The sequence below is a fragment of the Homarus americanus genome, unplaced genomic scaffold (genome assembly GCF_018991925.1).
Source record: "Homarus americanus isolate GMGI-L3 unplaced genomic scaffold, GMGI_Hamer_2.0 scaffold32929, whole genome shotgun sequence".
Lineage (NCBI taxonomy): Eukaryota > Metazoa > Arthropoda > Malacostraca > Decapoda > Nephropidae > Homarus > Homarus americanus.
The window spans coordinates 11,442,064-11,454,168 of record NW_024737097.1 but is presented as its reverse complement, the minus strand read 5'-3'; the positions used below and the strand labels follow the sequence as shown (position 1 = coordinate 11,454,168).

The 12,105-nt window shown below is 45.3% G+C and overlaps 1 protein-coding gene across 1 annotated transcript in view; it reads left to right on the top strand.

The window, feature by feature from the left end:
- LOC121873204 overlaps window positions 1-12,105 on the top strand; it is a 42,203-nt gene that overhangs the window by 21,821 nt on the left and 8,277 nt on the right. The window contains exon 2 of the mRNA XM_042376558.1: window positions 7,246-7,425. Within this exon, the coding sequence (XP_042232492.1) occupies window positions 7,246-7,425 (180 nt within the window). The remainder of the gene's footprint in view (window positions 1-7,245; window positions 7,426-12,105) is intronic.

The following is a 12,105-nucleotide window of genomic DNA, read 5'->3' as shown; positions in this document are numbered from 1 at the left end:
AATGGGAGTGTGGAGGATGGTGGGTGTAGTGGAGGGTAGTGGGTGTAGTGGAAATGGGAGTTGTGGAGGGGTGGTGGGTGTAGTGGAGTAGTGGTGTAGTGGGGGGAGGGTTGGAGGGGTAGTGGGTGTAGTGGGAGTGGTAATGGGGAGGGAGTGGAGGGTGGTGGGTGTAGTGGAGGGTTGGTGGGTGTAGTAGAGGGGTAGGGAGTGGTGGATGGGTGATGGGTGTAGTGGAGGGGTAGTTGGTTGGTGGAAGGTGGTGGGTGAGTGGAGGGAGGGGTAGTTAGTGAAGTGTGGAGGGTGGAGTGGAGTGGTGGGTGTAGTGGAGGGTGGTGGTGTAGTGGAGGGGTGGGTGTAGTGGAGGAGTTGGGAGTGTGAGGGGTGGTAGGTGTAGTGGAGGTGGGTGTAGTGGAGGCAATGGGGTGGTGGAGGGTGGTGGGTGTAGTGGAGGGTAGTGGGTGTAGTGGAGGTTGGTGGGTGTGGTGGAGGGGGTTGGTGTGTGAAGGGGTAGTGGGTATAGTGGAGGGTGGTGGATGTAGTAGAGGTGGTTGGTGTAGTGGAGGTAGTGGGTGCAGTGGAGGGTTGGTGGGTGTAGTGGAGGTGGTGGGTGTAGTGGAGGGTAGTTGGTGTAATGGAGGGGGTAATGGGAGTAGTGGAGGAGGGTTGGTGGGTGTGTAGTGGAGGGTGGTGGGTGTAGTGGAGGGTTGGTGGGTGTAGTGGAGGGTGGTGGGTGTAGTGGAGGGGGTGTGGGTGTAGTGGAGGGGGGTAGTGGAGGGGGTGGTGGGTGTAGTGGAGGGTGGTGGGTGGTGGAGGGTAGTGGTGGTGGAGGGTGGTGGGTGTAGTGGGGGTGGTGGGTGTAGTGGAGGGTTTGTGGTTGTAGTGTTGGGGTAATGGGAGTGGAGGGTGGTGGGTGTAGTGGAGGGTAATGGGAGTAGTGAATGGGTGTTAGGTGTGTGGAGGTTGGTGGGTGTAGTGGAGGGTTGGTGGGTGTAGTGGAGGGTTGGTGGGTGTAGTGGAGGGTTGGTGGGTGTAGTGATGGGTGTAGTGGAGGTTGGTGGGTGTAGTGGAGGTTGGTGGGTGTAGTGATGGGTGTAGTGGAGGTTGGTGGGTGTAGTGGAGGGTTGGTGGGTGTAGTGGAGGGGTGGTGGGTGTAGTGGAGGGGTAATGGGAGAGGTGGAGGGTGGTGGGTGTGGTGGAGGGTTGGTGGGTGCAGTGGAGGGGGTAATGGGAGTAGTGAATGGGTGTTAGGTGTAGTGGAGGGTTGGTGGGTGTTGGTGGGGTTGGTGGGTGTAGTGATGGGTGTAGTGGAGGGTTGGTGGGTGTAGCGGAGGGTGGTGGGTGTAGTGGAGGTGGTGTGTGTAGTGGAGGTGAAATGGGAGTAGTGGAGGTGGTGGGTGTAGTGGAGGGTTTGTGGGTGTAATGGAGGGGTAATGTGAGTAGTGGAGGGGTGGTGGGTGTAGTGGAGGGTAGTTGGTGTAGTAGAGGGTAATGGGAGTAGTGGAGGGGTTGGTGGGTGTAGTGGAGGGCAGTGGGTGGTGGAGGGTTGGTGGGTGTAGTGGAGGGGTGGTGGGTGTAGTGGAGGGTTTGTGGTTGTAGTGTTGGGGTAATGGGAGTAGTGGAGGGGTGGTGGGTGTAGTGGAGGGCAATGGGGTAGGGTGGAGGGTGGGGTGTGGGAGGGTTGGTGGGTGTGTGGAGGGGTGAGAGGTGGTGGGGTGTGGTGGGTGTGGAGTGGGAGGGTTGGTGGGTGTAGTTGGTTGGTGTGTGGAGGGGTGGGTGTAGTGGAGGGGTGGTGGGTGTAGTGGAGGGGTAATGGGTGGGAGGGGTGGTGGGTGTAGTGGAGGGTTTGGTGTTGTGGAGGGGGAGTGTGGAGGGGGGGGTGGGGGTGGTGGGTGTAGTGGAGGGGTGGTGGGTGTAGTGGAGGGGTGGTGGGTGTAGTGGAGGGGTGGTGGGTGTAGTGGAGGGGTGGTGGGTGTAGGTGGAGGGTGGTGGTGGGGTGGTAGTGGAGGGGTGTAGTGGGTGTAGTGGTGGGGTGTAGTGGAGGGCAATGGAGTAGTGGAGGGGGTGGTGGGTGTAGTGGAGGGGTAGTGGTGTGAGTGGAGGGGTGGTGGGTGTAGTGGAGGGTGGTGGTAGTTGGTGGGTGTAGTGGAGGGTTGGTGGGTGCAGTGGTGGGTTAGTTGGTGTAGTGGAGGGTGGTGGGTGTAGTAGAGGTGTTGGTGGGTGTATTGAAGGTAATGGGAGTAGTGGAGGGTGGTGGTGGGTGTAGTGGAGGGGTAGTTGGTGTGTGGAGGGTGGTGGGTGTAGTGGAGGGTAGTTGGTGTAGTGAGGGGTTGGTGGGTGTAGTGGAGGATTGGTGGGTGTAGTGGAGGGGTGGTGGGTGTAGTGGGGGGGTAGCTGGTGTAGTGGAGGGGTGGTGGGTGTAGTGGATGGTTGATGGGTGTAGTGGAGGTGGTTGGTGTAGTGGAGGGTGGTGGATGTAGTGGAGGGGTGGTTGGTGGTGGTGGAGGGTGGTGGGTGTGGTGGGGTGTGGTGGCGGGGTGGTGGGTGTAGTGAAGGGTTTGGTGGGTGTAGTAGAGTAGTGGAAGGGTGGTGGGTGTAGTGGAGGGGTGGTGGGTGTAGTGGAGAGTTGGTGGGTTTAGTAAAGAGGTGATGGGTGTACCGCTGTTGTTGCTGCAGCCGCCGTCGTGGTACAATTAGTAAGAATCATATAATTTTTCATGAAAATATCACTGGCGGAGAGTAGGCCTGGTTGGTGAGGGAACGTAACTTGACGCCGAGAAAAATTACAGCGCTGGCCTGAAAGTATTTATAGCACTGAACACTTGTTTGCAATTTATATATACAGTCCAAGCTTTAGTTTTTTATAAATTGCTTTTTTATTCAGTATAGTATAATTATTTTTCATACAGTAAATTTGTACAAAGTGACTAATATTTATGTGTTTAGTAATAATTATTGGGAGGTGAATGATGCTTCACAATACAGTCTATGTCATATCCATTAGCCAGAAAGATATATTACCCGGGAAACCCTTGGTCCTGGCTGTCAGGTCATATTGTTTGTTTATTTACTCTTTTTAGCCTTCTGTCACTTAATGTATAGGATGGTAGGAAACAAGAGCATATACACACAGAAAAATCTCCCTTCATTCATTGTCATTCATTACTGTTATAAATGTGCTCCGCAGTGGTGTTCCTCTTCCACAACAAATCCCCAAATCTCTACAGTGAAACCTGTATTTAACGGATTATATGGGGAGGAATGTCCGTAATATCGAGGGTCCGCTAAGTATGAAAGCTCCATCTAATGAACGATATAGAGATGAAAGTCCGTTATCTCAAGGACCCATTAGATGCATCTTCCGGATTATATGAGGAGAGAAGACCGTCATAGGAAGATTTCTTGTATCTGGTTTAGCCCCGACACTTTACTATCAGCAGTACGGCCATCTCCCCAATATTACTGTACGTCATTTACCTACCTCATCCCCTTCACGTCCACTGAGTTCTTCACCCCGTCCTTCCATCTCCATCTTGGTTTTCCTCTCCTAGTATCTACCTCTAAATGATTTAATCTTATTACACGAACTTTCCTTTTTTATAACAATGTTATAAATATGTCATACTACACAAATAGACTTCGATCAGCTCTACGTATTATGTATTGCTTGTTTCTACACCCTACTAATGACTCTCAAGTACACGTTTTTTGTTGTTTCTAATACGCCCTCTCTTCTTAGATGGAGAATCTACACTTCACACATCTACTTCACACATCTATAATTATATCGGTTTGACACTTCTCTTGGTCAAAATATTTTTCAATTCAGGACTAAAGAAACCCGATGGGGTTACATGGATAAGTGTCTCGTTAGTGTGACTATTGTACAATAATTCATTGATTCAGAGTGAGAATTTAAATATTATGTCTGAGAAAATTAGAGATTTTGGGAAAATTGATTAATTATCGGAGATTTATGAAATTCTACACACAAGAATGTTTATGGGTGAGAGTGAGAGCCTTGGGATGACCCTTCAGATGCCACCGCCGAGGCAATCGAGAGTTCAGAATATTATAATCGATGAAGTAAGCAATGAGATTGACAGTTCATATGGAAGTGTTGTGACCATCGATCGGAGATGTCTTAGGTGTCTGTATGATAGGTTCTCAGCAGTCAAAATCTACTCCAGAAGATGACAACAATTTGCAAGCTCATGAATCTTACGGAGCCGATTCAGTCAACATTCGTTCTTGTATGGTGACGGAGATGAGGAGGCCTGGACTCATCATTCGAATTCGAGGCAAAGATGGAATACATTTGCTGGAAAAACCCGAATTCTCCGACAACTGAGAACTTAAAAAGACAACGCTCTGCTGGCAAGACCATATCCTTGATTTTTTGGGATGTTAAAGGGATGCTGCTGATCGATTACCGCATAAAACATGATCATGGGACACTATTATGCTGGGCTAGTGTGAAAACTTCACATTATCTTTAAGATACAACGGGAAATGCTGGTTAGAATTGTGTCTGTTCCACGATAAAGTGATAATCTGTGTTGCACTGATGTCCATTCACAAATGGGCTTTTGAGCAAGTCAACCATTCTCTCTACGGCCCAAATTTTGCCCTTAGCTAGAAGTCCCATCTCTGAATGTTAGGTATTCAGGATGACGAGTTGAAGGAGACTACTGAGGTTCTGTCTGAGGAACAGTCAGAAGACATCTTAAGACTGGCATAGTGAGTGGGAAGTTGCATGTATAGGAAGTGTATGAATGTCAGAGGAGACAAAGTAAAATGAGAGATTTGGTAGTACCTTTTTGTTATATATCTAGTTTACAACACATTTTGATCGCTCTTCAAGTGTATATATATATATATATATATATATATATATATATATATATATATATATATATATATATATATATATATATATATATATATATATATATATATATATATATATATATATATATATATATGTGTTAGCGGGAGAGAGAAGTGGAGAAGACGGGAATGCTGCGTTTAGCACGTTAAAGGGGTAAGATGCAGTTTCTTAGAACAATTTTTTAGGGGGGTCGTATGCATGTTTTCTCAGCACATGAGGACAGTGCTGTCTTTTTTTAGGGGGGTCGTATGCATGTTTTCTCAGCACATGAGGACAGTGCTGTCTTTTTTTAGGGGGGTCGATTGTAATATTCAGAAATTTCAGAGTAATTTCAAACACCGCGCAATTGGCGATACTGAGCTTTCAAGGTCGTCGGAGGGAAGAGAGCGCTCCCTGCACATAGCGAGAGGTTGTGGAACTAGGCCTAAGTGATATTAAATGTAATTTGCCGAATTAATAATGATGCGATTCATGAAGTTAAGGGACTATTATTGAATTTGAAATTATTATAGATCGTTTATCAGTCTGAATAATGTCACGGGTGTCCCAAGGAGTTATTAGTTAGGCGGAAAATATGTCACGTAGGCCTAAGCTAGCGCCTTGGAGAGACGCGACGCTGGCTGGTCCTCAGTCACGTGAAAGTGATTGGACCTACAGGACTTCCCTGTGCGTCCGTCCACAGAAATAGTCACGTGGCCTAGTCACCTGTGTTGCACTATTGCAGTATAACAAGTAAGTCTCATTCGATCTCAGACAGGGTTAGATAGGGCAGTGGTAAAGTTAACAAGAGCTAACAGTGAGTTCATTTCAGGGTTTCCGTCAGAACCCACTTGACTGCGAGAAATTGACTGCGAGAGTGATGACCGCGAGAGTTTGACTGCCGTTTGAGACTGCCGTTGATGATTGAGGGTGGCGATTGTCGTCATTGGACCGATCAGTGTAGGCCTGTCACTGTTTAGCGGGGTATCAAAGGATCTCTTGAGGGAATCTAGCCGTCTGGGTGCCCAGCTGACGATGGGACGATCCTTGGGGTCATCAGCTCTCCTCTACCTCGGCTCACAACACCACATGTCTCGAGCAGCTTAGTGAAACCCTCTTGCTAACGGGAAGCTAAAGCTTCTCTCAACTGTACAAGGTCTGATTGGCTCACTCCCTTCCGTTTCATGGATGTACTGGGGGTAAAGTGAGGCCAGCTGAGTGATACAGGGCCGCACACTGGGGCCAAGAGTCAGTGGAGTTAGAGGTACACTTTCCAAGGTGGAGAAAGGCTGATTTGGGCCTTCAACTACGGGTGCCTGTTGGTTGTGCCTTAAACGACTACGGAGTGCAGGTGGAATCTGTGTGTGTGTTAGGTTAGGGAGCATGGTTCACGGGTATTGGACTCAGTAACGTCTTTATAATTGTGACAATATTTTTGTGTGTAGTTAATACTATTTTTTCAGTTACTAATGTATGCTGTGTGCATTTAAAATTTCTTTATAGTTTCAATCTCAGATATAACCTTTGTTCCCCAGAGTAGTGTTTAAGTTAGGTTAGGAGGTGTGCATCTGTTGGGGTAACATAATTATATTGAGTGCCCTTAAGGCCTATTCATTGTAGAGTATTTAATTTCTTATTTTTTAATACCATTTCCTCAGTGACTGATATTATTTTGTTGAAAACCCTTAAGGCCTGCATCTGTTGGTGTAACATAATTATATTGAGTGCCCTTTAGGCCTATTCATGGTGGAATTATTAGTTTCTTGTTTTTGAATACCATTTTCTCAGTGCTGGATATTATTTTGTTGAAAGCCCTTAAGGCCTGTTTCATGTGTGCAAGCAACATTTCTTAATACTTCAAATTTATTGTTGCCTGAGTTTCTAATAATTTCTATATCATGTATAACTTTTATTCCCCAGAGTAGTGTTTTAAGTTCAAGTTAAGAGGTGCGCATATTGGTGTACCATTATTTGATTGTGTTTGTAGTGTTGGAGGGAATATAAGTGTCTAAATTTTACAGAGTGTCTCATTCATCCCAGTCACAGACGCTATCCTTCCACGGGTCACGGACAATTCATTTTGTTTAGTAGATTTAAGTGCTCTTGTGCTGGTTCGGGATTTTTCTCAAAGGGGCGCTTCCATTGTCATTACCATCTAATAATCTTTAATAAATCCCAAGTCAAGTGAGAAAATAAAGTCCAGTAAATTCCGACCGGTTACATATATATATATATATATATATATATATGTGCATGTTTGTCCATGTGTCCAAGGAAATCCTATGGTTATACTGTAGTGCTGTCCTCAAATATTCCTCTAATATACGCACACATACAAGCATAACAGGATCCACCAGTAACTAATTTTGTACTTTCAGGTTTGAGTAACACCTCCTTCTGGATAGGCGGGCTGAGGCAGAGCCACGAGTTATGGGAATGGGTGGATGGCACGTTCTTACCCTTGGGTCTCGCCTTCTGGTACCCCACGCCCTCACGCCGACCCAAGGAGATTTCAGTGGCCAGACTCCACCGAAACCTGATGCATGGCAGGAGACACGGTGAGGCTACTAATGACATAAGATAACATGGGCTGTATGATCTGAGTTTCCTCTTCCAACTCGCCAGTTTGGCAGATTAACAAAGAAAGACGTGAAAATACGTGACAGTAAATATAAAGAATTAATAAAGGCTATGGTTTGACCAGACTTTGTTTCTCTTAATTAATTTTGAACTCCAAAAAATCGCATTTTTGATGAAAAATATTCAAAGGCGAGCATCTTTTAAACGCTTTAGACAAAAATATTAGTGTTGGTGTTTCGCAACAAGATCATTCTTTCCTCTCCCTTACGCCTTCCATCAATTGAACCACAACAACTTACTTGAGCACGACATAAACCATTCTCTTAGAGGTGCCAGCTATTACCAAGTATGGATATCTGCGAAATACTTGAAACAATTACAGTTTCGAGAATAATACTGTATACTGTACACTCGCGACAAAAACTATCTGCAAGGTGGGGTCCGATGAATGTCAAAATGAACCCTGTAACTCCTGTAGTCTCGGTAGGGTTGTCAAAATCCTTCGTCGTTGTGTCATATTGTCGAGCAAAAATAAGTGCAGATAATCTTTTATCGAGTGTACATAAGCTACTAATTCTTTTTCTTTCATTTAGCAGACATTTATCCTCACTATTGCTAAAACCAATAAAATCCACTCCATTTGTGTTATAAGTTTTCATTTATATAATCTCAATTAATGCAGTGTTTAGTAGGAACCATAGTCATCCTTTTTGTTCTTTACGGCACACACACACACACACACACACACACACACACACACACACATTTTATTACCTTAAAATTAAATATCCTAATGCATAAGTAGCTATCCTAGCTGTGTTGAGTGAGTTGAGCCGCAGATCTATGCGGCATCCAGTGACTGCTGCCTCATAGTCAATATCTGCAACTGTTGTCGGCTTTGGGGCCGATGCTCTCGTTCCCCTGAGGCAGAGCAAAGCAGACCTAAGGAGAGAGAGGGACAGTCGACATCTCATCCAGGCTGTAACATAACTTCTAGGCTGCTGCTTCTGTTCGGATAGCACCTCCGCGAGTCTGGCATAGAAGCATCATGCACTTGGTCCCATCCCACCAAAGGTTGTAAACATCAGAGGAGTGAAGCTACCTTGATCAACGTTCTGAATTCTCTCCCGGTATGCCCTTATCTTGTTATTTTCGTTCCTCCTGTGTGCAGCGTCGAGAGCTAAGTTACGGTGACATGCGGCTATGGGATAAAAAATCCTGATGTCGAAGAAGGCTTGCTGTCCTCGCGTTCAAAATCCTCGAGCACTGATGTCAACACGGACTTCTTTGGATGTGTTTGAAGTTCTATGTTGGAAAATATCACCGTCCAATGGAAGGAGGGTCGGTTCTATCCTGACATCATGACAGATTTCCTTCAACATATTTGCTGTGAGATCCCTTACTTCGTCATGCCTCATGCATATGAAGCCTCCTTTCTTGCACACCATGGCGTGATCGACGTCATAGGAAGAGCCACACACACATTGGGAGGGCAAACCTTCTACTGGCCTACCTTACCTTAGAGCAATGGCATTTGTAAATTCTTGTTTATGGAGACTGAAACCGTTTGCCCTTATCGGTAACATAGTTAACCAGTTCGAGGCGCCCACCTCCTGTGCTATAGCTACTTATTTTTTTCTTCAAATTCTCTGGTACTTGCAGCATCAGTTGCTGCAACTTATCACTTTGGCCGTGCTGACGTTCTGTCGTAATGGACCTTCGAGTCTTGTTTACTTCACTGGTATCCACCTCACCTGTTGCGTTCTGAGCTATTATGTGGTCAGTGAGGGCTGCCGTGAGCTTAACTGAGTTTTGATGTTCGGTGGCAGCAATCTCCTCTGGATTGGTCAATCCCATTCCTCCCAGTCTCGGTGGTAGTGCAAGGAGTGATCTTTCTGCTGGGGTTAAGTGAAGATGTTTCACTAATTAGGGAATGAAATTGACGCTGATAGCTTCTTCCAGAGGGTGGAGGAAGGGTCCGATATCAGGGATAGTGCGCATCAGGTAGTTCCAGCGATGCTTGACTCCATGGGTGAATGCTGCAAAAGCCGCATGTGCTACTACTACTACTACTACTACTATGACCGTCACTCGGAATAGAGCAAGACGATTATCCAGTTAAGAGACATTAAGAGTTTTTAGGGATGTTACCTTCGTTGGTGAGCTCTGAGGTGACTAGAGAGGCCGACATGGGACCTGCAGGGTCGTCTACAGATGTTGCACGTGTGTGTGTGTGTGTTGGGGGTGCTGCATCTATTGCGGGAGGGGCAGCGTTGGCACATTGTCTGCCCCTGTATGCATTCGGGCTAACTCGAAAGTATTGACACCTTCTCGTGTGATGCTCCTCCAAGCGTTACGGTGTGGTGTAATCGTCTACCAGGTGAGGGGTCGATTTGGCACTTTTTCAGGTTTGTCTTAAGACTATCCTTATACCTTTTCAGTTACCCGCCGGTGTTACGTTTACTATTCGTTAGGTAACTGTAAAGTAGCTGCTTTGGCAGTCTACTGTGGTCCATGCGGGTAACAGGGCCAGTCCAACGTAGTTGTTCATGGATAATGGTAGCCTCGATGCTCCTACAGTTGGTGTCAGCAAGAATACTGGCATTTGTTCTCTTGTCTTCCCAGCGAACTCGCAGGGTGGAACGTAGACTATGTTGGTGAAAGTTTTCAAGTGCCTTGAGGTGCCTCCAATATGTGACCCATGTCTCGCTGCCATATAGCATGCCAGTGGGCTTATTTGTAATCCATCTGAGACTCACTGCTTCTCCGAGATCCCCAGCTGGCTTAGCCTGAGCCCACAAAGCACCCAGATACCGTGTGTTGCCACGAGGAGGCACAGAGGAGTCTTGATGGTGAAGAGGCTGTGTCGTGGCAGGGGAGGACTTATGCAAGCTGCTTCCCTGTTCACCATGAGGGCTAGCTCGCAGCGGTAGCTGAAAGTGAGAGGGAGCAAGTAGGCAGCTACCAAACAGGGAGGTACTACCGCCTGGGATAATATTGGAAGCGCAATGTGTTGTCTAATGGTAGACCCTGCTGCCATGTGGCATCACGAAATTTGTGACCAAGTTCCATGTTGCTGATCTGTCTTTCTGCCTCATTTACACACAATTGTAGGGTCTCAATTGTTTCTCTTACATTACAACACAACATACATATAGCGTTTCTCACTATTGATTTTTTCATTCTTGTACAGTATTTCTTTGTATTTATTATTATTATTATTATGACAGTGTTGTTATTATTATTACTATTAATATTTTATTTTGCTTTTTATTATAAATTTTATTTACTATGAATTATTATTATTATTACATTTTCGCCCCCCGGGCCCTTATATGGGTCAGTGACCTGTGCCCGGGTGGGCTAATCCCCGTAAAAAAAAGTGCTTGCACCTTAGCACTAACAAAGTACTGCCACACTAGACGTATTACACCACCCTGTGCGCGCGCACACACACACACACACACACACATATATATATATATATATATATATATATATATATATATATATATATATATATATATATATATATATATATACAATCAACACCTCAACCCGCCAGGATTCGAACCCACGGCCCATTAGCCCTTGACTGCTTCTAGTATCCTGGTGGTCCAGCGGTTAGCGTTCTCTGGTCACAGTCATGGGCTAGTGGGCCGTGGGTTCGAATCCTGGCGGGTTGAGGTGTTGATTTTATGCAGAGGTCCGCGTGCTATTGGGTTAATGAATATATATGGATCCTCGTGTTTCGAAGCCGGATTTGGTAAAACGTTACTCTGACCACCAACGTGATACGGGTAGTCCCCATTAGAGGTTCACGGCGCCATAAGCTCGTTGAACAGGCTTTGTGTGAAAAATAATAATGTCTAGGACTGCTTTTAGTATCCTGGTGGTCCAGCGGTTAGCGTTTCCCGGTCACAGTCATGGGCTAGTGGGCTGTGGGTTCGAATCCTGGCGGGTTGAGGTGTTGATTGTATGTAGAAGTCTGCGTGCTATTGGGCTAATGAAATATATATATATATATATATATATATATATATATATATATATATATATATATATATATATATATATATATATGTGTATATATATATATACAGTATATATAAACCCAGCAACAGATTCTTTTATTTTTAACAAAATGTTTTGACTTTGCTTTGGATCTCATTCAAGATTATTCATAACGTTTCTTTGATATCGCCCATTAGAACAGTGTCGTCTCCAAACAGAAACTGATTCACCTCTTATTTCCATTTACATCCATTATCGTTATTTACCACTCTATGGTAGCGTCTCTCTCGAGCACTGTGTTTTTACCTTCCCCTATTATTGCAGTCATGAAAATATTGAACAGCCACAAACAAAACTTTGACGTGGTCCTTCTTTCACCGGTAACGCGTTTCCGTCTTCCCTGTAGAGTTTAACACGTCCTTCACTTTGTAAAAACTGAGGACAGCGTCCAACAATATCCTGTTTATCTCATACATATCTCTTGTCTAGATCTTTAAATGACGCAAACAAATCCCTCCCTATCTCTAAAAAAAATTATCTGATGTTCATGAACTTACACTTATGATCCACACATCCTATTCTTTTTCTGAATCTTCATTGGTCCTCCATAAAAGCATTCTTTGTTTTGTTAAGATAACTTCAGC